Below are 25,027 nucleotides of genomic sequence, written 5' to 3'. Positions count from 1 at the left end.
GATCTAAACAGTATTAAAAAGATGCCGAAGATTCTAATTTTCTCAATTAAAAATGATAAAGTAGGTATAGAAAGAAAATAAATGAGTTTGAATAAAATTTTCTTAAAACTTTTCGTCCCGCCAGGCACTAAAATGAAAAGCCCAAAATCCTTCCGTCAGTTGGGTTGTGACTTGTGAGCGGCGGAGGAAAACCCTAAACCCCAAATGGGTGAAGGTAGAAAGCACTTCATGAAAAAGTAATTGCTGGCGTCTCGATACTGAGCAGAGAAACCGTTGTTGGTATTTGGTGAGTCCCTTCTTCTCTCTTCCGCTACAAGAACAAGAACTGCATTTCTGTCTGATTGTATTGTTTTGCTCCAAGTTATGATTCGTTATTGTTTTAAAAGATTGCAATTAGTGCTTCTAAGTTGTAAAATTGTTGGTGATTCAGTGACCCGTTTGAAATTTTTCCGAAAAGAAACTATTTTGATCAGACCATACTCATCGAAATCATTGTTAGTTGCTGAAAAGGTTAAACTGGGAGAAGAAGGTGGGGATTTTACAGTGTCTTACCTTATAAATTCATGTGGGTTGTCCCCAAAACATGCTCTTTCTGCGTCCAAGAAGGTTCATTTTGATACCCCGGAAGGACCCAATTCCGTTCTTAATCTTCTTGAAGATCATGGATTTGATAAGACCCACATTTCTCACCTTGTTAAGAAACGCCCACACCTGCTACTATTCAATCCTGAGAAGACCCTTTTGCCCAAACTTGAGTTTTTGAGTTCCATTGGCCTTTCAGGCACTGGCCATGCTGAGATTATCTGCTTCAACCCGGACATATTGAAAAGAATCCTAGAGAAATGTATCATACCTTGTTACAATGTCCTCAAAAATCTGCATCTCTTAGACGAGGAGTCCTCATCGAGGACAATGTTGCTCGTTTCTTTAAGAACTTTCAGTGGATACTTTCAGCCAAATTGGTAAGCAATGTTGCTCCCAATATTTCAGTTCTGAGAAAACTTGATGTGCCAGAAGCCATAATCTCCTTGTGCGCGGTCCGATATCTTTCTGTAGTTTTCCTTGGAGTTTAAGGAAATTGTCAAGAAGATCATGAGTATGGGGGTCTCCCCTTCGTCTGAAGTATTCACGAGAGCGCTACATGTGAATGCGCTGCGGGATGCATCAGAATGGGAACAGAAGATGGAACTTCATAGGAAGTGGGGTTGGACCGAGGATGATTTTATGTTGGCATTTAGAAGGAATCCTTTATTTATGGATTTCACAGAGAAGAACTTTTCGAGTAAAATGGATTTTCTTGTGAACAAAATGGGTTGGCAGCCTGCCGATGTGGCTGGAAGTCCAACTGTTGTAACTTATAGTTTGGAGAAGTATATCATCCCAAGGTGTTCAGTTATTAGAATTCTCTTGTCGAAAGGCTTGATATCAAAGGGAGAATTTACGTTAGGTACGTTTATCATGAACCCAAAGTCGTACTTCTTGAATAGGTTTGTGATCAAATATCAAGAGCAAGTGCCTGAATTACTGAGCATCTTTTAAGGGGAAATGGGTCTTGCAGAACTGGGCTTAGAATTTGAGCAAAAAGAGATCGAATGAAACAATTGTACGATGAAGCTGCTTTGGTTTTTCTTTCATTTGAGGATTAAGATAATTGTTCATAGAACCAGTTATGCACTGTAAGATCCTCTGCCAAGCTTGCCAAATCTTGCTCTACCTAAAACATTACAACAGGGTCGTAGGCATTTCTTTTTCAATTGGTTTGCGAAGAAAGATGTAGTTTTCTGGTGAGATGCAAGAAGTCAGTTTGTTTCTGATCGCAAGTCATTATGTTCTGAGGTTTCCAAACAAATCATATCTGCATTTAGAACTCAAGTTAACCTAACCCGAACTACTACTTTTCAAGCGTCTTGGCATGAATATCTGTTTATGCTAGTTTCTTCTTACAATTGTTGTGTCTATATCCTATCTGAAATTGATTAGTTTAGATCTTGTGTAGCACTGTAGGTGCATTTTTATTTTTGTTTCTGCCACCATCAACTCAAAATTTGCCTTCTCGTGTAAGATAATGGGATTGCATCTTGTTGACATGGGCAGAAGTCTGCTTACTCTCAAAGTATAGCAATACCAAACCAGCCCGAAGTCTTGCTGCTTCATTTGTTTCATTACTGTGTTTTTCATATCTAATTAGAAATTGTTACATTGAACTGTAATTCCTCGCTGAGATTAGTTGTTAATTGGAGGTGACATTGTAGAGTGTGGATCATATAACCACGGGACAAAGATGGAATGAGCTCGATTTGGAGTGTAGAGAAACTGATTGAAACACCGAAAGGGTCCATATTCAACTAGATATGATCTAAATATGGGTTTAGATGTGGTTTAAATAAGTCTGGATATTGAGATCACAACAGATTGCACTATATAAATCTCATTTAAACATAATTAGACCATATAAACTAAACTATGTTTAGACTCACTCTATCAAGATATATTTTGATCAGATATCGACTGCATCTAAACCTCACGTGCCTTTCGATCCATCCATTCATAATCCACACTCCACATGTCATTAGATATCGACCGCAGTGGAGCTTTAGATTTTGGTTTCACTGCGATTCTCTTTGGTTTTCTTGCTTGCGATCTCAGCATAGTATATGCATTGTACATTTCAAACAAAATGCGCAACTGGCTGCACCAAAAAACCTACAATCATGCTGAAAGAAATGCAATGTAGAAACCAGCATTCACAAGACTGATTTGGTACTGAGGTGCTTTAAAAATAGTGGGTATCAAAAAAAGTTGGGAGAGTTTTTGGTGTTTGGTAAACACTCCAAACCAATTTTATTTCAAAGGTTTGGATGAAAAAAAGCCAAAAACCTGAAGCTGCAAGAAGTAGCTTAAAATTAGCCAGCTTATTTTGAAAAACACGGGTGGACAGTAAATTCATTAATGAATTTTTCATTTTGCCAACATTGCCCTTCTTTCTCCTGCCTTCCTCACACTTTCAGCATGCCCTCTCGCAAAAACCTTGCAGAACTAGAAAACTTCAATCCTTCCTCCCAGCGATCTCTCTCGTTCTCCGGGTCACATTCTTTAGCCCGGCGTCCTTCCTCTTGTAAGCTTCTCTTGTCTAAAATTCCGTTATTTATTTGTTTTGATTTTTAAATTTGGGGATGGGAGAGTGAGAGTGAAAGAAGGGTGGGAAGAGCGAAGGGATGAGTTACGGGTGTTGGGAAAAAAAAATTGGGGATTGAGGGTCGGGAAAAAATTAATTGGGGAAGGTGATATGGTTTGTGGAAAAAATTAGGGTTTGTGGAGGAAACAAGAAAAATTGAGAGAGAAGTAAGAAAAATTGATTACTTCTCTATTCATTTTTTTTAGAACGTCTGGAGGAAACATGTTTATAGTTGTTGATTACTTTTTTTACATTAATTTCTTGTTTGTCATTATCTGAATTTGTCGGTGAACTGCTCTAAATTGGTCTGTGAACTCTACTTCTGATTTATCTTAGGGTTTAGGTATATAAGAAAAGATAAAGCTCTGCTCTGCTTTTGATCTTTGAACTCTGCTTCTGATTTGTCCTGCTCCGTTCCCTTGTCTCTTGCGATTCAGCACACCCCTCTGCAATGCTGTTTCATCTTCTTCTTCAAGCTCTCGCAGTCTCTTCTAAAACTCCAACCACCAAGTCAGTGCTCGTATCTTATCTCTCTCACTCCATCTGCTATCATGTTTTATATTTTTTTTTTTTGAATTCTTCATTTATGTTATTCATTTAATTGGTACTAGGTTTGAGTTCTTGGTTCACAATTTTTGGTTTAGGCTGATTAATATCTTTTTTTTTCCTTCTTTTTATGATTTCTGCTAATTTTAGTTGTCTAATTTTTGTTTATTTGTGGAAAAATATGGTTAGATTTGGTTCCTTTAATCGATTTATATATATTTTTATCATCGCAATATTTGAGGCAATGTTAAATAGTGATCTTTTTAATGTGGAATGGTCAACCTCATGACACTTATGAACGTATATGTATTCTATCTGTGTCTACTAGCTAGGCATAATAAAAATTTTAGACTTTAGTGTAACAGCTCTACGTACCCTCTTTTGCGGGTGCAAATGGCTTTAATGTTAAACTTCTTGAGACTTCCTGCTAGTATGATTGTCTATGGTTTGAGCCTGGGAGGTCCGCGCATACATATGGTCTTTGGGAGGTCCTGTGGCTTTAGCTGCTTAGCATGAAGATCTTGTCCTCAGCAAAATAGTTTGATTTCAAATTAGTTTGATTTCTTGGTTATATTACAATATCATTTGTTCTTGTCTTAATAAATACACACACACACACACTAATGTTCTTAAAATCCCCGCCTAGGCGCTAGGCGTCTAACCATTACCTCGATTAATGTCTAGGCGTTTGAAAATTAAGAAAGGGCACCTAGACATGCTGAGGCGCCTGCCTAGGCATCTGCTTAGGCACCTGCCTAGGTTGTGACTCACTTAGACAGAAAATAGGTAACTTTCATTTTGCATTTTATTTTTTTTAATAAATTGTAAGAGACTTTAGACAAAAAAAATATTGTAAGAGACTTGTTGAATACTTAAATGAGCACACATTATATGCTTGTTCCCTATGTTTTCATTATGTTCCAATATTTCATAATATATGTGTCATTCTATTTTGTAGTTTACGATGAAATTCATAATATATGTGATTCTATTTTGTAGTTTATGATGAAATTATATATATTTTAAGTATAAACATACATTTATTTACATGAAATATAATGGATTTAGTTAAATCCGGCTAGGCGGGCCTAGACCCCACCTAGCCGACTAGGCGCTAGGCCCCAGCTCGCCCGCCTAACTAGCGCCTAAGGTTTTTTTAGAACCTTGATATATACGTATCACTAGTTGGTATCGATGGCAAAGAAGGGGGCATCTTCGTCAAATCCTTTAGCTACATGGAATGCCCACAATATATCTATATTTTGTGATGTATGTATCAAGGAGATTGAGACCGGGCATAGTCTGGGCACTTATTTTAACAAAGAAGGATATGCAAATATTAGAGTGATAGGAGTATATTTATGCGACTTAGTTAGCTTGTTTTTTTGCATTTACATAGTTAGTTTCTACTTATTATAGTGTTTAAAACTATTTTCGTGTGTTTGTAGGTCCTAATGGCAAAGTTGGCAAGAAAGTGCATTTTGGAGTCATTTGGAGCAATTTTGGGCATGAAATGGATAGCTTGCATATGGAGCAAGGTGGATGGACGAATTTCAATTCAAAAGAGGCTAGGAACATGCTATAAATCTGGAGAAACAAATTGAAAACAAAGAAGATAGGAAAGAGCAAGAAACATGGAACATTATCCAAACAACCTTATCTTATCCAAACTTTATCCTGACCTAATCTTGTTCTACCTTATTTCTAGCTACAAGGGGACCTAAATACCTGATTTCTAGAGGTCTTATCTGCTCCTAAAAGAGTGTCGTACCCTTCCCCTTTATCCCTTCTAGAAGAAGTCCCAATTTTTGCCAGAAAATACCTAGTTTCTAGAAGCCCTAATTTCTGGTAAATTTCCTTAACCTTTCTCCCTTTTGGATTCTGATTTAAATTGGCCAGTTTCCTTGTGGATTTGGATTGTGTAAGTCCATGTCAGAAATTAATTGGGCTATGACTCCTTTCCCAAGCCTTGTGCCACACCCTAAGGGCCCTAGTCCTTTATTTCTGCTAAGTTCTAACCCTAGTCTGATTTCCCTAGGGTGTGCCGTGCATCACACCTATATATTCATGTTTTGCCGCAGAAAACTACCTCCCACCATCCACTCATTTATTCATTCATTCGGCCATCAAACACCATAATTCACACCACAAACACCTAAATCACCATAGTGCCACAAGCAAGGAAGGAGAAGAAGAGTGCTGTGCAATCTGCCATCCAAGGAAGGTTCGAAATCTACCATTGGAGTGGGACGTTCTTGGTTCTTTCTATCCTTAGTTTCAGTTCAATGTTTATGTTAATTTGGTTTTCAATTATGATGAACATGTGGAATTAATTTCTTTATAGTTGGAGGTGAATATGAAGCCATGATTATATGTTTTATATGAATTGATTACATCCAGTTGTTGTTTTTTGAGTCTTGAATGTGATTTGCTTATCTGAGTTATCAAAACTTGTTTATGTATGTTGGTTGAGGGTCGATACTTAATTTGCATGCATGAATTTGATGCTAGAGTATAAGGGAATTTCACCTAATCGTTATGAACTTATATTCACAAGTAGTAAAAGTCACTAGTCATGATTATGTTAAGTAAATCCTTGGTATGAGTATCATGCTTTTCATAGTTACGAATGCCTTGTCAATGCTTATGGTTTTCAAAGAACTTAATGACTTTTGATACATCTTTCTATCATGCTTTTCATAGTTAGGAAACTTGATAAGGATAATTTGGTTGTGATGCTTATTCCATCCAATTCAATGAGTTAAGGAAAATCTGAAAGTTAATTTGTGCTTTTCACGATTAATTTGAGGCATTGTCATTCATGGTTTGAAGGAATAATAATTGGAAATCAATTTTTGTTTCATATGTGCATGTGTGGAGAAGAATCCTCTAGCTAGTTTTTACCCATTCGATTCAACTAATTTAGTGTCTAACCTGTTTAGTTTTGCAATATGCCTAGTTTAGTTAATTTCGTCAAAATCAATCCTCTTTTAATATTTAGTGTTTTAACTTGGTTAGAATTTGTTTAAGTTTAGTTCTATTAGTGTTTTGAGTCAAGTAGAGTTTAAAATTCGTCCAAATAACCTTTAGTTCTTATTTGTGTTAGTTTTGTTTCAATTTGTCAGAATCTGTCCATATTGAGTCTTTTGATTCTTTTTAGTTCAACTTTCGTCCAAATCACTTTCTAGGACCTGTTTTGAGTCAATGTAATTTAGTTTGTGTGCTTTGAGCTTATTTAGTTTGTTTTGAGTTGTTAGAGTCTAGTTAAGTGTTTTTAAGCTTAGTTTTGTGTTTTTGAGTCAGTTTTGAGTTGATTAGCATCCCTAGTTAATCCCCGATCTAGAACGATCCATACTTGCATATATATTACAATTGTCAACAATAGGGTTTAATTTGTGTGTCAAGTTAATTTTCATATCATAAAGCTAACTTCAAGGCAAAGACAGGGCATGATTATGAAAGAGTGCAACTAAAAAATAAGTGGGATGCACTTAAAAATGAGTGGAAGTTGTAGAGAGAGCTAGTTGATAAAGAAACTAGCCTAGGATGGAATTCGAGCAAAGGTACCGTTGATGCCTCTGAGGAGTGGTGGAATAATAAAATTCATGTTTGTGTATTTATCTTTTAATATGTATTATGATATCATGCAATATATATTAACCATATTCTTTCTTACTTATAGATAAACAAAGAATATGGAAGATTGCCAAAAAAAAAAAAGACATTAGTCCTGAGATGGAGGAGAAGTTAGATACGATGTTCTCGAACGCAGTTACTACTGGTGAACATGCCTGGGCACCTTCATCTAGAGTGCTACCACAAAAGACGAGAGGAATCTATAGGACAAATTGATTCAGATGATGAGGAAGAAACTGAGACTATTCAGGATCTAAGGCAAGCAACTAGGAAGGGAAAAAAGAGCGGCTAACCAAGGAGAATTGCAAAAGAAGAAGGTTGATAAGAAAGGGAACAAAATTGGAGGTGTTGCAAAACTTTGTAGTCAAATTGACCGTCTTGTTGAAGCTTATGAAAGTAGGAGTTCTGCAAACTCATTGATGAGACCGCTGCATTTAGGCAGTAGTATTCTAGAAGTGATAGCGGCTATTGCACAATTGCCTAGTTGTGAGCCACCTAGTGAGTTATGGTTGTTTGCTACATGTTTATTTTGTAGTGCAGAGAAGCAAAAGATGTTTGCCACGATAAAAGATCCTGAAGTCCAGCTAACTTGGTTGAAATTTATGTTCAACAAACAATAATGAGGAGCTAAAACTATGAATTAGGACTATGTGTGGTTTGTACTTTGCATTAACATTTTGTATTTATTGAATGTTGGATTATATGTTGAATGTGAGATTATGATTTCTTGTTAAACGTTGGATTATGACTGTTCTTGAATGTCGGATTATGACTTCTTAGTGATTGTTGGATTATGACTTGTGGAATGTTGAATTATGTGTTAGGTTACAAGTGTATATTCAATATAAACACCTCTGATGATGATGTTGAGGATTTGGAGGATGGTCTAATTATATGCGTTGTAGCGAGAGTTGTTGAAACATATTATGTAAAAATTAGGTCCACAGAACTTCGTGTATGAATTCTTCCCAAACAAGTAATATTTGGTTGATGGAAGTACTACAAGGAAATGATGTGTGATGCTATAGAATGTTTAGGATGAACAAAGATGTCTTTTATAGTTTATCCAATGACCAAGGTTCTAAAAAATGCTAGGCGCTAGTCGGGCGGATGACTGGCGCCTAGCGCCTAGGCGGGTAAGCGGGATCTATGCGGCCTAAGAGGATTTAAATAAATTTCTTGTATATCTTGTAAATAAGTGCATATTAACATATAAAAAATTATACTTGTATAAAATTCATGAATAAGATAATAAAAGAATGATAAAATACAAAAAAAATATCTAACAAGTCCAAAATTTAAAAACACATTAAGCATACATGTCATATAACTTAAGACATTTTAAATGATTATATCTAATTTTTAAAAAGTAAAAGTAAAAATCTCACGTAGTGGGTTGGATGGTTCATAATAAAACTACTAGTGGGTTGGATTGGGTTGAGTTGGGTTGGATAGTTCCTTTATTTTAATTGAATTTATCATAAAACATATAAATAATTACATTCTTATACTTAAAAATAGCAAATATATTAAAAACTTAATGTAAGTCTTCTTACTCTAATAAAAAAGTAGAAATGAAAAAGCCCATTATCATTTGTATTACTAGATTTGTACTGGACGTTTTTGACTGGGTCAAAATGTCCATTAATTTTCAAGTCCATTTAATTTTGGAGAATGGGAATATGCTGGCATCCACTTAAATTAAATATAATATAATGATAAGGAAACGACATCATAAGCCTAGTTTATTTTTAACTATTCATCACCTTCTCATTCGTTGCTTTGACCTTCTATCTTCTCCAGTTCTTCTTGGTGGTCACCGAACTTCATGCTTTTCATTGTGGCTACTATTATTTTTCCAGAAAAAATCAACAGCCCAGCCCCGCCTACTCCGCCTAACCCGCCTAGATTCTCGCCTAGTCACTGTCGAATGGGTTTTTCGACTTATGACTTTTAGAACATTGTCAATGACTTACAAACTAATTATGGATTGAAAGATTCAAGGAGAATGAATGCAACTAAAATATTAGGAATGTTCTTGCATATGTTGAGACATGGTGTGAAAAATAGATTAGCGTAAAAGAGATTTCAACATTCTGGAAATACTTTTAGTGGATATTTTGGTGTTATGTTGGATATCTTATGTAAGATGACAATAGATATTATCAAACCGATGGATTGGGAGTTTCGTGGCATTCCCCAAGAAATAAGGAGAGATGCAAGATACATGCCTCATTTTAAGGTAAAGTTTGACTCGTCTTCTAACTTATTTGCAAACTATAAGTGTAGGTTGATGGTTTTCTTCTATGTTATTATTTTTAGGATTGTATTGGTGTCATAGATGGAGTACATGTTGAGGCTTCAATACCACCTCTGGATCAAGTTCCATACATTGGTAGGAGAGGACTGTCGACTCAAAATGTTATGGTTGCATGTAATTTTGACATGCAATTCACATTTACTTGTGCCAGATGGGAAGGCACTGCACATGATACAAGGGTTTTTCTATTCGTGCTACGGAATCCAAATTTAAACTTTTCTAACCTGCAAATGGTAATCTTCATACTTATTATAACATTTTACATACTTGCTTTGTATAATTATTACAATACAAAACAAAATTTTCAATTGTCAGGAAAATATTACTTAGTAGATGTGTGATACCCACAAATGAGAGGTTATTTGGGACCATATAAAGGTGAAAGATATCATCTCTTGGATTTTCGTAAGGGTGCCGAACCAATGGGTCATAAAGAGGTATTCAACCACATGCATTCTTCTCTTCGGATCATCATTGAACGAACTTTTGGGGTTTGGAATAAAAGATGGGCAATTTTAAGGGATATGTCTAATTACCCGTTCAATAAACAAGTGAAGATTGTCATTGTTATAATGGCTCTTCATAACTACATATGGAGGTATTCTGAACGTGATCATCATTTTGATGATCCCAGGGACTTTCGTGAAGAGAGCGATAGTAGTGATGATGATGATGAAGAATACCACAATTATCAAGATAAAGGATCACATGAGACAGAAGCATTAACAAATAAAATAGCGGCAAGTTTATGAATGCATCTAAGTAGCCGTTAATCTAATCATCGCCATGGGTAGACTACTTGCGTGCAGGTGTTCTTGATCCACTTGAAGCTCTTCCTCGGAGACCCCTTCATCTTCTCCTCTGCAGTGTAAACTTTGTACCCAGCAACCCGCTTCTTCCTCTGCATCTCGGGATCACTCAAGCTCCAGGTCTTCGAGGAGGTCCCGAGACTGCTCTTCCCTTTCTTCATCTTCCCATCCTTCACCACCATCTGGTGGTTGTTTGGCTGGGAAACACAAGAGCCTGCATAATTTGAGCTGTAATCCTGCATGCTTGCTGGAGGAGCACCTGGCTTCCCTCCATGGTAGACCTCCATCTGCATCCTCCCATCTCTCCCATCTCTGCATGACTTGGATCTGAAAGCCTCCATCCGAAGAAGAAAAGCAGACAGCGTTCGAAGGATTCAATGCCAAGAATGACAATAAGACAATGGGGAGGGAAGGGTTGCCTTTCTTTGTTGGTGTGTCATGTGTGTGAACGTGAGAATTAGTAAAATATTTTATTTTTTTTATGTTTTAATATTTTTATATTTTAAACTAATCTAATTTACGAAAGTGACGTTCAAACTTAAGTATAATAATGAGGATACGATATCTTTGCCAATTTTCTTAACTAACACATGCTATAAGACGATATTTTAGACTAATTTAATTTACAGTGAGAGAGATTCAAACTTAAGTAGGAGGAGCATATTGTTGTGACCAACTAAACTAGAGGCAATATGCGTTTTTAATATTTATTATTTATTTGCCTAGTTTTGGAAACAGTTAAAGGTGCTGATTTTAGATTTAATTGTATGAGAAAGTAGGTGCCAAGTTTGACTGAGTTTGGACACACATGACACATGAAACAGCTATAAGTTGAATTAAAATGTTAGATTTAGGAGATTGTTATAATAATGGCTTTGTACCATCAAAGTCTTGACTTTACAAATTGCATATGAATGGCACAAGGATGATCAACATCAATCATGATTTCGAGTTACCTTGCTTCTATTTTTCGTCCTTTCCTTTTCCTTGTTTTGGGTCGGAAAATTAAAGAATTGAGTGAATCAAAAACAAAAAGCGGTTCATGGCTAAAGGTAAAGATATATGGGTGATATTTATTTTAGATTATACCAGTTGTGTTCGAAATGGTGTTAATATAGAATCAATCTTTTAAAACTTTATAAATCTGACAAAAAATTACTATTTTTTATTCAACCGGAAACCTCTGTGTTCTATATTTGGAGGTATCCCATAATTTGAATAAACGGTAACTTTTCATGGGTTTAAACTAACGTTTTAGACTGGTTGGTAATTCTACTCGGTGTTACGATCTAATAATAGTTATCTTCACTTATAAGTTTTAGTTGCAACTTACATGGATGATAAGTTTGATACTAAATTATCATGGATGACTTATTGTGTAGTTTGGCCCAAGTGTTCTACCTATTGAAATATATTGTTGTGTAAACAATAAAAAAAATGGATGGTAATTATTCTTTTTTAAGGGTTATTGAGTATGGTTAGAGATGACAAATCAACTCATTGGGTTATTAATGGGTGCGTGGTAAGAGCTGTTTAGTTTTTTATATTACCATAACATAGAGGCGAGATTGGTAGTTGTGATAATAGTGCAAGGTAAAAGTCTGGTAGTTGTGATGATGGTGTAAGGTAAAAGTTAACACTATCGTATCTGGTGGCCTACCACTAGGTACTAGGCACCATCAGTGTATGTGGTGTTGTAGGGAGTCCTAGTACCTAGTGGTAGGCCACCAGCTACGTTAGTGTTGACTTTTACCTTACACCATCATCACAACTACTAGACTTTTACTTTGCACTATCATCACAACTATCAATCTTGCCTCTATGTTGTGGTAATATAAAAAAACTAAACAGTTTTTACCACGCACCCGTTAATAACCCAATGAGTTGATTTGTCATCTCTAACCATACTTGAACAATTAAGGTTAAGTCATGTCAACATCTTATATCAATTTTTTTTTTTTTGAAACTTTAACGAAAAACTCTCGATAATGTTCACTTTAATGAAAAACCACATTTTTACACTAAAAAGTCATTCATGGTACTATTCACTTTACTTTTTATTTTGTCTTTATAGTTAAAACTCAAAATTTTCAAGTCATTTTCATTAGTTTTCCTTCTTTTTTTTTTATAGAGACAATAAGACAAAAACAATGTGTGAGAGAGGAGGGGAGGAAAGGGAATGAAAATAGGAAGAGAGAGAATCTTACTCTGTGTTGGAGGGGTTTAGGTTTGTCTCAAATCAACTGTTAAGTTCAGGGCTATGGTCATATAATTGCATAGAAAACTATCAACACACAGACAAGTATCATCGTAACAAATAAATTAACTGCACAAGTAAAAATGTTGCATATTTGAATTATGAGATAAATTAATTGTGTAAGATAAACCGAGCATATTACGTCCCACATTAACAATCTCATCAAGACACATGCAAAATACTAAAACAATAAAGTATAAAGTACTTTCATTTTTTTAGTAGAGAGATAATTTTGGCGAGTGAGATGGTTAGTTATTAAAAAGGAAAGAAATATATGAAAATCAAACCGACAAAATAATATATAGGCCTGATTACTTATTTATTGGAAAGCGTCATTTGCATAGACTGTTAACTGCCTCATTATTGTCTACCTTGATCGTTATATGACAACTACATGCAAGAATAATATAAAATAAACCTCACCACTTTCCCCCTCACTGCCACCATTTTGTTCGGTTTCTTGTTCGTTGTTATCCATCCCTTGGTCCTCATCTATGACAACATCTCCATCTTGGTGGACACCGCCGTCCATTTTAACATACATTTAGTGGCAGATCTAGAATTTTAATATTGAGTGGTTATAATATAAAAGCTTCAAAAAAAATTACATGAAAATAACATTGAAAAAAATTAACAAACTACAACTTTTCACTCATAATCTTTGTGCAAACAACATTACAAGCTACTAAATTTGTCCACAACAAGCTTTTCAGATAGTTTCATTGTCAATACAAGAAAAAATATATGTATGATTAATTTAGACTAAAATGGAGAACTTACATAAATTTAGAAAGAAGGGGATTACATGGCGGTGGAGTCAGAGAAAAAACACTAGATTACCCTAACAGGTCAAGAGACATCAGGTGGTAGACTTGGTCCGGTCTGGTATGTGGAGAGGGAGTCTGGTGCTGCATTACTGAAGAGATATTTCAGTGGACCCGGAACACGGGGAAAGATCACATGTCATTATACAATTGGAGGAAAGTTTTTTTTTTATTATTATTCAAGCGTCATTCCAATTGTATAATGACATGTGGTGTTCTGCCCTGTATTTCGGGCATACTGAAAAATCTCTCGCACTACTGATGGTGGCCTTCAGTGGAATCGGATCCCCTCTAGACATAAATAAACTGAGTCTCCTAAGCAAAGGATCTGGGCTGTTAAAATTTGATTCAACAGCTACAATTATTATAACTTTTAGAGGGCCCCATGTTTGTAGTCATTGGATCAAATTTCAACCGTCCGGATCCTTTGCTCAGAAGGCTTAATTTATTTGGGTTCGGAGGGGATCTAGTTCCGCCTTCAGTGGTTAGGTTGGGTGGGGTGGGAAATGGTGGATAACCAATTAGGTATCAGAATTTGGTAAAGTGAAGAAGTAAATGGGACTAGATTGGAAGGAAAATGATCCTCGCCGGATCATTTTCCTAAGGATCTTAGGGATTCTGTGATCATGATCATTCATCGTATATCGTGCGGTCAGTTTTCGTTAGGTACTATTTATATTTAATTTTAAAATTTAAATTTTAAAATAATTTCTGAACGCACGATGTACGGTGAACTGTCACGTTCACGGGATCTCTAGGATCTCTAAGAAAAGAATCCGATGAAGATTGTTTTTCATGTTGGAATTCGTGTCTGACTACTCAAAAGTCATTTGGCGTTTATTTATTTTTAAATGCTTTGACCTTTTGAAACTAAAAATGGTGCTATTAGGTATGGTTTGGGGTTGAGGTGATTTAAAAAAAAAAAGCTAGTATGAAAAAAAGCTAGGAGAGTTTTTAGTGTTTGGTAAACACCCCAAATCAGCTTTTTTTCAAAGTTTTAGATGAAAAAAAGTAAAAAAGTGGAAGCTGCAAAAACCAGCTTCAAAAAATGGCTTATTGTGGAAGCTGCCAATATTGCCCTCCTTTCTCCTTTCTCATTTCTCCTGATTCCTCTCAGGAAGAAGAACAACGTCGTGGCCAGACGACATGTACGGCGTGGCCAGAAATTTCAGATGAGCTGCCTCCGGTGAGCCTGCAACGTCGACGTCGCTCGGGTTGAGTGGTGATAACAGTCCGAGTCCCCCGATTCCATTGGTGGTGGAGTTGTCGGGAGCAGCCTACTGAAGGAAAGACTGGTGGTCCACGAGTGCTATCATTGAGCATGATAGAATTAATTCTGCAGCCAATTTTATCCTCAGAGTGTGGATGATGAGCAAGAAGCCTTTCCACCACAATCTTTTCATCTTCCTCCGTCAGCTGCTCACCATCCATATACCTATCAGAGTGCAGAATCTCTTTGGCCAACAAAACGACGAGCTTGATGTCGTTTAAAATCTCCCGTTCCTTATCTTTCCACTTGCAGTAGTCAAGGTCGTCCCAGCAAGGGTACTTCGACGGCTCCTTCACGCACAGCCTCTCAGCAAAGACCTCTCCGCCGAGGACAATGGACTCTCCAACTGAGTCGACTCGCTCACTCTGCTGCACCATGCCCTGTCACTCGGGATCACAAGCCTAAGGCCCAGGCGTCGGTGGTGGACACGCACACAAAGGAACGAAACTGTACGCAACAGCAACCGGTTCAGAGTCACTATTCGCATCGTCGTCGTCGTCGTCGTCATCTCATTGTTTGAGTGGCATCAGTGTATGGTGGATCATGGTAATGACTGTGCAGGTGTTTTGTTCTTAGGTTTCTGCAGATTCACGATGGAGGTTGTGAGGGTTTCACGGTGGTGTGATGAAAAAACGAACCACGTCGTGGCTTATCATAACACATCTAGTATTATAAAAGGTCATTTCACACCATCACAACTATTTTACATAAAAATTTACCAAACACTATCATACTGCTTTTTTTTCCAAAAGCACTTTTGCAAAAAAATTTACCAAACACTCTGCTACTTATTCTCACAACACAGCAAAAACAGCTTTTTTTTTTAAAGCACAGCAAGACCAAACCAGCCCTTAGCCTACTACTAAATGCTCTTTCATGTGGATCTATAAGGTCTCTAACATGCTGTGATTTTTTTAATTTTTTTTATTGGTTTGGCTCAAAACGACGTCGTTTTGGCCAAGTCATTTTAAAAATAAAAATAAATATCTTCTCCTGCTGTTTTGTAGAATGTGCAGCAGCCATGGCTGCTCGTCTCCTCCACCACAACCCAGACTTGGGTGATCCTTGCAAGTCCTCATAGCCACTTATCTGAACTTTCAGGTAGTCTCAGACCATCCTTGTCCCTTAATAAATCCGCCTCTGCCAACATCTCGCATTAGTCAGTATGATCTCAATAATGTACTAACATGACAACAAGCTGAGCCAAATGAAATTACATTATGTAGTGCTTGTGATGCTTGTGTGATACATATGAACTGGTCTTATTAATGGACTATTGTTTTGTTAATGTGTTATTTTATGAGGTCTATTTGAATATATTGGGATACTTAAAAATTCCTTATTGTAAACAACGTACAAGTCAGAGCATCTAGACTCTATAAAACAACATTTGCTATCTATTTTAGCAAACAACCAACTAAATCTTAGGTAGCTCAGTTTATCATGTTATTGACAAATGTAGCCCCTAGTAGCCCTTTTTTTGGGACCGAGCTCTTCAATTACAAAATTGATTCAAATTCAACAGTTATATTTGAAAACATCCAACGGTAATTTAATTAAATTAACCAATAAATTAAAGTATAAATTTAAAAGTAATAAATTATTAAGGAGCCTATATTTAACCCATTCGGTTGAAGATGATACATGAATATAACTTAACATTGTTATTTAAAAATAATTTTTTTGCAGGCCTATAATTCTGAACGGGACCACATTCATTCCTTTCAGTTGGAGGTGACACTAACTTAAGTTTGTTTCTTCCCCCTCTGGGGATGCAGTGCTTTTGCCTCTGTTGTCCTTGTTCCAAAAATATACCCTCTAACAGCACCAGGAGATCAAATCCTCCAAGATTTGGTTTACATTTTGTTGGTGGGGTGTTAATTATAGAGTAAACAAAACCTATAAGGAATAAAAAGGGAAAAAGAAATGAACCATCATTCATATTGAAACAACCTTAATATTTATAACCATTCAAAATAACAAAACCCTGAACCGCACAAAGACAGTATGCAACGAACATCCTAAAAGTCTTTCTTCATATATCGAAACCGAGCAAGAAGGCCGCATACCATTTAACAGTTAGATATGTTTGACAGCATAAATTGAGGACAAAACAAAACCAAAAACAGCAGCATTAAACAGTACTTTCAAAACAGGACAATTAAAAACTGCCTCAAAAAGAGAACCGGAACTAAACGCGCGAGCTCTTCAGAGAAGATCAGCAACATTCGATGGGAGCTCCTCGATCACCACATTGTAAAACCTCTGGATGTCATAGAGCATTCTCTCGTCATCCCTTGTCACAAAGTTTATAGCGACACCCTTTCTCCCAAACCTTCCACTTCGTCCAATACGATGAAGGTAGTTCTCGGGTTGAGTTGGCAAATCGTAGTTTATTACGAGAGATACCTGCTGCACATCGATACCACGAGCCAAGAGATCAGTGGTGATGAGAACACGGGATGAGCCAGATCGGAATTCACGCATGATGATGTCACGAGTGTTCTGGTCCATGTCACCGTGGGTGGCGGAGACAGTGTGGTCACGGCTTCTCATCTTGTCAGTAAGCCAGTCCACCTTGCGCCTGGTGTTAACGAAAATGACACTCTGGGTGATGGCCAGGGTCTCATACAGATCACAAAGGGTCTCGAGCTTCCATTCTTCTTTATCGACATTGACATAGAACTGCTTGATACCCTCAAGGGTGAGCTCATCGCGCTTTACCAAGATCCTCACGGGTTTGTTCATAAACTTCCTTGTGATTTCCAGGGCTTCAGGTGGCATGGTAGCAGAAAACACCCCAACCTGAACCTTTGATGGCAGAAGCTGGAAAATGTCGTAGATCTGACCACCAAAACATCATACGTAATTAGGAAAACATTGAAGACAAAACAGTAATAGTGGTCCTAAGAAAGACACCACCTTAATACAAGTAACCAACCTGATCCTTAAAACCACGAGAAAGCATTTCATCAGCCTCATCCAATACAAACATCTTGATGTAATCTGGGCGAAGTGATTGCCTTCTCAACATGTCAAACACACGACCAGGGGTTCCTACAACAACATGAACACCAGCTTGAAGAATGCGCTGATCCTCACGAACACTTGTCCCACCAACACAAGCATGAACCTTTACACCAAGGTAGTCACCAAGTGCTCGCATAACCTTCTCAATCTGCTGTGCCAACTCCCTGGTAGGTGCCAAAACCAAAGCCTGGCACTGGACAACACCATAATCCAGTTGCTGCAAAATCCCCGAGCAAAAGGTTGCTGTTTTCCCAGTTCCGGACTGAGCCTGTTGAATCACATCAAGGCCTTTGCAGAAGGGAACAATTCCCCTTTGCTGAATGGCAGAAGGCTTCTCAAAACCTTCAGAACAAAAACAAAATTATACATCAAGGCTTTTAAAGATGAATATAACTATAAAGAAACATTCTTTAATAAACGCTGCAAAAAGAGAATTCAAAATTCAGAAATTGAACATGAATTCCTACAGCAGTGGGATAAATTAACACAACTACACAAAAGAGAAGCATCCTACCAAACAAAAGACAACTAAATAATGAACGCAGCTGTACCTACCATACGCATAAATGCCTCTCAGAAGATTTTCCTGCAATCCCATGGCATCAAAACTTTCAAAAACTTCATCATACGACGTGAAGAAATCTTGCCCATCAGTTGAGAGCCTACAAAGGTTGTCAAAACATTAAGGCGACATCAAATCATAATATGATATATTATCTTCCCCCAACAAACTTAACCAATAACGTATAAAAATAAATACCAGGCAAGACACTTACAGCTCACTCATCTTAGTATCATACTGTTTTGCATCAAACTGTGACCCCTCGGGTGCAACACCTGCCATGACTGCAGAAAGAATTCCATTTAAAACTTTAAGGATCATAAAATCCCAAAAGAATACAATGTTTTGAAATGGGATAATTTCCGGAGCATGCACATAAAACATGAGACAATTAATATGCACATATTACTCTCTTCACAATATATATGAAAATCAAAGGCTTGCCAGAGATGTGAAAGAACATTATTCAAAATAATATAACAGAAGAGCCAAACTTGTTAACCAAATAAAAAGGCGGGCAATCATTTACTCCTGTTTGAGTCTTCGGAGAAGCGTTTTGAAGAGGGCAGATGCCCGTTTGCTATCCAGAGAATGAACCCTCAAGCAAGCGGACACCTCTTTGCCCACTCCCCCAATAGTCAAAGAAGTTCCACACCACAATGAAAAAAGGTAACGCGTAATATAACTCTTTATCTAAACATAGCCAGATATAATTCAGAATTACAGTATCTACTAAATCAACTTTCACACTCAAATTGGGATACTAAAATACAATGATTTCGATGCCAGAACAGAAAAAAAAAAAAAAAAAAACATAAGTGAAAAGCTTTTCATCCCCAACTCCTAAACAACATAATTTTCTTCACAGATACAAAAAGAGTGACCAAAGATACATCAATAAAAATAAGACAAACTGAAACTTTTTACTAGCGTAACAAAACTATTCACTCGCTGATGGGTCGCTGAGAAAACAGATGAATCCTCAACTTTCATATTCGAATTGGCTCCAAACACGTAAAAAATCCATAAAAAGTTAATATGCTAACATCATATTTCCCGCTAATTTCTCGGGAAACAAACAGACCGCCATTGAAATCCATCCGTCACAAAAACGACACAACTTGAAAACAAATCGAGCAGTTGGATCCAGATCCAAAACACGATTAAAACCCACAAGCCAATCACCAAAACGAATAATTCCCCCCAACAAAATCAATCAAATTAACAACTTTTCAACCAGATATATAGATACACAAGAATACGTACAAACATACGAGAGAAATAGAGAGAGAAAGAGAGAGAGACCTGATGATGTTGATGAACGCTGGAGAGAGAGAGAGAGAGAGAGAGAGAGAGAGAGAGAAAGAGAAGCAGAAAACAACTGGAGGTTGCTAAAAGAGAGCTAGGGTTTCCCAAACTCCTCGGATCTGCGCCGTGGAGTTTGAAAGTAGGCGAGTGATAAAAAGAGGCTGGGTTTATACTCTCACTCTCTTTTAGGTTTTAGGTTTTGGTCTTTCCCCGCTTCAAATTCCGGATATGCCCTTGGGCTTCTCCTCGTATCTCCTACTCCCGGGGCCCGATTCGTCACTTGCCAAAATTTGTATCCAAGTAGTAAGGAAAACTTTGCAACTAGTTTACCACTCATATTCTTCTTTTCCTTTGTTTTTTTTTTTTAATCACGAAATTGTTGTTTATTGTGAAATTAATAATCTTGGCAATTTGGTAACACAAGAAATTCCCCTCTAGCTAAATAGAAAGGAGGAGAATTTAATTTTTTAGACCGCATCAATTTATACCTACATTTTGCTTCTTTAACAACTTTTTTTATTCAAATTTTAATATTATTAAAGGAAGGGGGAGGAATCGAAATAATTTAGAGAATGAAAAGTTTCAAATCCGTAACTCATGGGTAGAAACAAATATCATATCTGCTAAAATATTAGAACACCCTTCACTAACTTGATAGAAAAATAAACTACTCTTTTTGACACACCCCGACCGAGATCGGAGCGTGCTGGCCGTCACACAAAGGTAACGTAGCCATGTGCACGTGCGGAAGCTAATAAAGTAGTAAAATCAAAGTACGAATAATTAAAAACTAGCATACAAGTACTAGAATAAGTGCTAGTTAGTGCGATACAAATTCAGAGCAGGTCTATAGCAGTCCAAATAAAACGACAACAGTAGTACGCCCGAAGGCGACCCTACAATGTGGAGTGTCTGTCAGAACGCCGAAAAGCTCACAAGGGAAACCTCCGCAACGGCTAAGCAACTAGAACCTGGAGGGGCGCAAAACAAAAGCGTGAGTGGGCAAAAACAAATCTTTCTAAAACCATTTATAAAATACTTTCTAACCCCTCGCCGTAAAACCTGTATACTTCCCAGAAAATAAACATATATACGTATGTGTAAACATGCAAAACATGCTCAAGGGTATACCAATCATGCTCAAGATATGCCATGCCAAAATCTCAAAGTGATATGCAAGTGCCCAGGTATAATCATAATCAATATCATGTAATCAGGCAGCCGGAGTCACCTACGTGACCTGTACGGCTACATCTAGAGCTCAAATCTCACTCTCGATATCTAAACCTGCCCACGAGTCGGAACCACCTAAAGTGGTCTGTACGACAAGCCTGGGTGTAACATATATATACGCTCTAGTGCTACGATCACGTGAAGGCTGTGCGAATAATCGCGGGTCACCTACGAGTCGGAACCACCTATTGTGGTCTGTACGACAGGCCTATGCACCTAGCTTGGATCCAAGCTGAGCGTATGGTGCGGGAGGTGAACAACACGTGAAGGACTGTGCCCTACTCTGGGCGGGAGCACTAACACCGGGGGTGCAGGTTATGAGCTCTCTAAGCATCTCTAACCACTAATTAATGCAATCGTTAATTAACGCTTACCTGGCACTTACCTATGCCTCCACAGCACCCACATATAAATATGTATATGCATGCCACTACTAATGAATGTGATGATGCATAAACGTTAATAATAACATGCATGGCATAAGGCAAATAACCCTTTTAAATCAATTTCTGGGAATATAAATGTATATAGGTATATACGGAAAACAAAAGCCCACTCACTGGTATGTAGAAGGGTCGTAGCCCCCCTGTCTCGCGTGTGCACGCTCGTCCTCTGGGTACGTGTCACCTAAATGCGAAACAACTATAAAAACGTTAACTTTAAAGCACATAACCCGTTTCTCGTAATAACTTCTCATACATTGCTCAAAATGGACAAATGAATATACCAACGTGCTCTACACAACCTCAGGATCACAACCATATTTTTAAAATAATTTTTGGACCCCGCACGCGCCCCCACGCGCCAGCACAGGCACGGACCTACACGCCCCCCACGCGCGGCCACGTGCCAGGCACACTGACGGTGTCAACAGACGCCGTCAGGAATATTCCGTTAAACTGACGGAATATTCCGTCAAATCTAACCGGATACCGTTACCTCCGTTAGGAATATTCCGTTAAACTTAACGGAATATTCCGGTTTCTTCTCCGGTCGACCCTCGCCGGACTCCGGTCGCCGGAAAACTGGGAAAAGTTTAAACTTACTAATCTCCTTCGTTTCTCAACCATTTTCTATGATTCTTGGACCAAAAGAAAGCCCTAGACTAGTAGAATCACGTTGGACCACTTTTAAAGGCTAAAAATTACAAAATCTTACCTGTGCAAACAACCAAAACCGGCCAACTTCGAGTAGGACGATCCCGACGTCCAATTTCGTCCAACGAAGCACTCCGGGGCTCCTTGGGACACCACCAAGCTACCTATGAGCTTAGAAATCCCAAAAACTCAATGTATAAATTTTGCATGAACAGTACATAAATCGGAGCTTGTGAATTCGACGTGAAAACGTTGAGGTTCCTACCTGAAAATGATATATTCGTGCTTCCCTTGACCTCACGATCACGACTGCACCCTTGGTTTCCTCGATCTGTGACGGTTTGAAGGTCCTTGGTGTGTGTCCGTACACTCACAGAAGGGAGAAGAAGAAAGAAGGGAGAGAGAGAGACACGGGGGAAAGAGACAGAGGGAGGGGAAGAGTGACTGTGTGTGTGAGTGTGTGTGTGTGGTCCAACTCATGCCACACCACACAAAACAACCCACAACGTGACAAAAAAACGAACTAAGGGCAAAAAGGTAATTTCACACGTGCGTTTAATAATCCCGGGACGGGATGTCACACTTTTAGTGTGGGGTCATATGCGGTCCCACACCTCAAATCTTTTGAGTGTCCCATAGAAATTCACTCATAATAGAAGCTAGAGTATAGTATTCGAGGATGGTATTCGTGGATGGATGAGCGATTGGACCACCTATGATTGACAAGAGAGAGAAACGCATATAAGTTTTCCTCACCACTAATAAATGTATAATATCAACCGTCATTTTTTTTAATTAACATGTATATGTGAGCATTTATGCATATTGCCGCATTAATATAAATTCCTGTACAGCTGCAATGCACCATTCAAGTGCACCTTTTTTTAAGTTGAAAATCAAGTTACTAAAATACAAGATTAAAAGCTATATATTATCATGAATTAAATATAGGGTAAACTGCTGATTTAGTCTCTAAATTATTACTTAGTGAAAATTAGGTTTCTAAATTATTTTTTCCCATAAAAATCAATTATTAAACTAATACAAATCAGCCAATAATATCCCTAACATTAGATTCGAAGCTATTCTATTCAATTTTTCGTCAATTTAAGCCACGTGACTTGCATGTGATATACTTAGAGGGTAGATTGGTAGTTTTTCATAGTTTAAGGACCTATTTTTTTCGAAAAAAATAGTGTATAAAATTAACTTTGGATGATAAATTAGACGTTAGATTCGCAAGCTATATACAACTTTAAGGTCTTATAGGCAAGCAAATTATGGCATTATCCTCTAAAATGTGTCAAGTGACTTAAGTTCACGAAAAATTGGATAAAATAGCTTTCAATATTACAGGGATGAAATAAAGTTTTTTGAATTTAGGACTTATTTTACCGAAAAAATAATTCATAAACCTAATTTTCATTAAGGTGATAATTCAAAGACCTAATTTTCATTGAGGTGACAATTCTATTTGCCTGACCCAAATGTTGGGGGCCCACCTTTTTTTAACGGGGCAAACGATTTTGGCTAATGGCCGAACTGGTAGTCAAAGGTAACGGTAAAAAACTGAGCCTATCGATTTCTAGGCCATTAGTGGTCAACAGTTATATTAAAAGCTGTTTTCTTTTGGGTAAACTTTTGAATTTGACCTCACGGTCCATATTTATTTATTCAAATCCAATGAAAAAAAAGTATCCAACAACTAAAATTAAATCTAACGGTCAAAATAAGAAAATAATTTTGTTTTAAAATATATCTACTTTAAAAAAATTTCTCAAACTCTATATATACTCATTCATTTGTTGGCTGAGTGGTTGGTTGGTGTGACTTGTTCGGTTTATTTTTTATTTTTTTTATTTTGGCGAAATTTAAATATTTTTAGATTAAAACATTTGTAAAATTAAATTGAGATTGTGACAATCCGTTCCAAATTTTACGTTTTTATTTTATTTTAAAAGCGTGAATTTACGAAAATGCCATAGGGGCAAAGATTTTAACTTATATTGACCATTGTCTAGAGAGACGTATGACTTATTCTTTTAACATATTCTCGTAGTACTCGTTGGTGTGAACGCATAGGCGAAAGCCGTTTGCGAGTCCGGATTAACGGTATAGTTATGGACGTTTGAAAATGGTTATTTAAATTTTAGTTATAAATTATTTGAATTCCCACCTTGTGGGAATAGTGGACCAATTAAATTAAAGGGACAAGGAACCAATTAGAGGAGAGGAGGAAAGCCTTCAGCCAATCAGAAAGAAAGAAGAAAAAAAAAAAAAAAAAAAAAAAAGCTCCCAGCTTTCCCGTGCATTTTTCCCCTCGCGACCACCCATTTTCCAAGGCCTATTCCGGCCAACTCCGATGGATTTTTTCAATGCCACCACCACCATCTTGAAGCTCTCATTCCCCTCTACCAAACCCACCCAAGAACCACCTTGATTAACCACGGTATGTGGCGGTTTGAGGCCACGAAAGTTGGCGGTTCTCACAGTGCTTCGGGCACCCTTTTTTATTTTCCAGCAAATCGGCAAAGTGATGGCCGATGCCACCACTTGGGCTTTGTAGCCCATCATCCCAGGAGCTAAACCCAACCAACCTTGACCCCGTTGGATCACCGCAGACGACGAATCAACGTCGGGAAGTTTTAGGCACTCGCCGGCTTTGTGGGCAAAATTGATCATCTTCCGTCCACTTTTGGACTTCGTGGCAGGCACCAATCATTCAGGACGCCTCGATGCGTGCGTTAGAGAATCATAGCGTGGACTCCAGGTGAGTGGACCTTTTCCTTTTATCGTACATATTATTGATAGTTCCATCTACACTTTTAAATTGATTAGGTATATTACCTTCATATAATTATTGTGAATGCTTGAAGTACTAATATGAACTACGAATGGCTTGATCCCTGTTTAGGGTACGTAGGCAGTCTAATGAGACGTTAGATGTAGCCATAATATAT

The 25,027-nt window shown here is 37.5% G+C and overlaps 2 protein-coding genes and 1 pseudogene across 3 annotated transcripts; 1 reads left to right on the top strand and 2 right to left on the bottom strand.

The window, feature by feature from the left end:
* The first annotated feature begins 281 nt into the window (after positions 1-281).
* On the top strand, positions 282-6,118 carry LOC137709024 (transcription termination factor MTERF15, mitochondrial-like; annotated as a pseudogene). Its single transcript, XR_015958163.1, has 2 exons — positions 282-1,798; positions 5,170-6,118. The product of XR_015958163.1 is annotated as a transcription termination factor MTERF15, mitochondrial-like (transcript).
* A 4,033-nt stretch (positions 6,119-10,151) lies between these two features.
* On the bottom strand, positions 10,152-10,989 carry LOC148689523 (uncharacterized). Its single transcript, XM_088689771.1, has one exon. The coding sequence runs from the start codon at positions 10,825-10,827 to the stop codon at positions 10,456-10,458; it is 372 nt and encodes a 123-aa protein (XP_088545897.1). The 5' UTR covers positions 10,828-10,989; the 3' UTR covers positions 10,152-10,455.
* A 5,785-nt stretch (positions 10,990-16,774) lies between these two features.
* On the bottom strand, positions 16,775-19,910 carry LOC137749473 (eukaryotic initiation factor 4A-8). Its single transcript, XM_068489568.2, has 5 exons — positions 19,735-19,910; positions 18,644-18,713; positions 18,423-18,529; positions 17,779-18,209; positions 16,775-17,681 (listed from the first exon to the last, which is right to left on the bottom strand). Exons 2-5 carry the CDS (start codon positions 18,709-18,711, stop codon positions 17,046-17,048), a joined length of 1,242 nt encoding a protein of 413 aa, XP_068345669.1. The 5' UTR covers positions 18,712-18,713; positions 19,735-19,910; the 3' UTR covers positions 16,775-17,045.
* Positions 19,911-25,027: the final 5,117 nt, after the last annotated feature.

Source organism: Pyrus communis, chromosome 17 (assembly GCF_041283825.1).
Source record: "Pyrus communis isolate YQ-2024b chromosome 17, ASM4128382v1, whole genome shotgun sequence".
In the NCBI taxonomy this organism is placed as follows: domain Eukaryota; kingdom Viridiplantae; phylum Streptophyta; class Magnoliopsida; order Rosales; family Rosaceae; genus Pyrus; species Pyrus communis.
Note: the sequence above shows the minus strand (reverse complement) of the source record. Positions and strands in the feature narration are given on the sequence as shown.

Excerpts from the sequence above, each read along its gene's own strand:
- LOC148689523 (XM_088689771.1), bottom strand. The coding sequence starts at position 10,827 with ATGGAGGCTTTCAGATCCAAGTCATGCAGAGATGGGAGAGATGGGAGG.
- LOC137749473 (XM_068489568.2), bottom strand. The coding sequence starts at position 18,711 with ATGGCAGGTGTTGCACCCGAGGGGTCACAGTTTGATGCAAAACAGTAT. Across the intron at positions 18,210-18,422 it reads GAGAGGCATTTATGCGTATG|GTTTTGAGAAGCCTTCTGCC; the intron begins GTAGGTACAGCT and ends TTTGTTCTGAAG. Across the intron at positions 17,682-17,778 it reads CTCGTGGTTTTAAGGATCAG|ATCTACGACATTTTCCAGCT; the intron begins GTTGGTTACTTG and ends TTTGGTGGTCAG.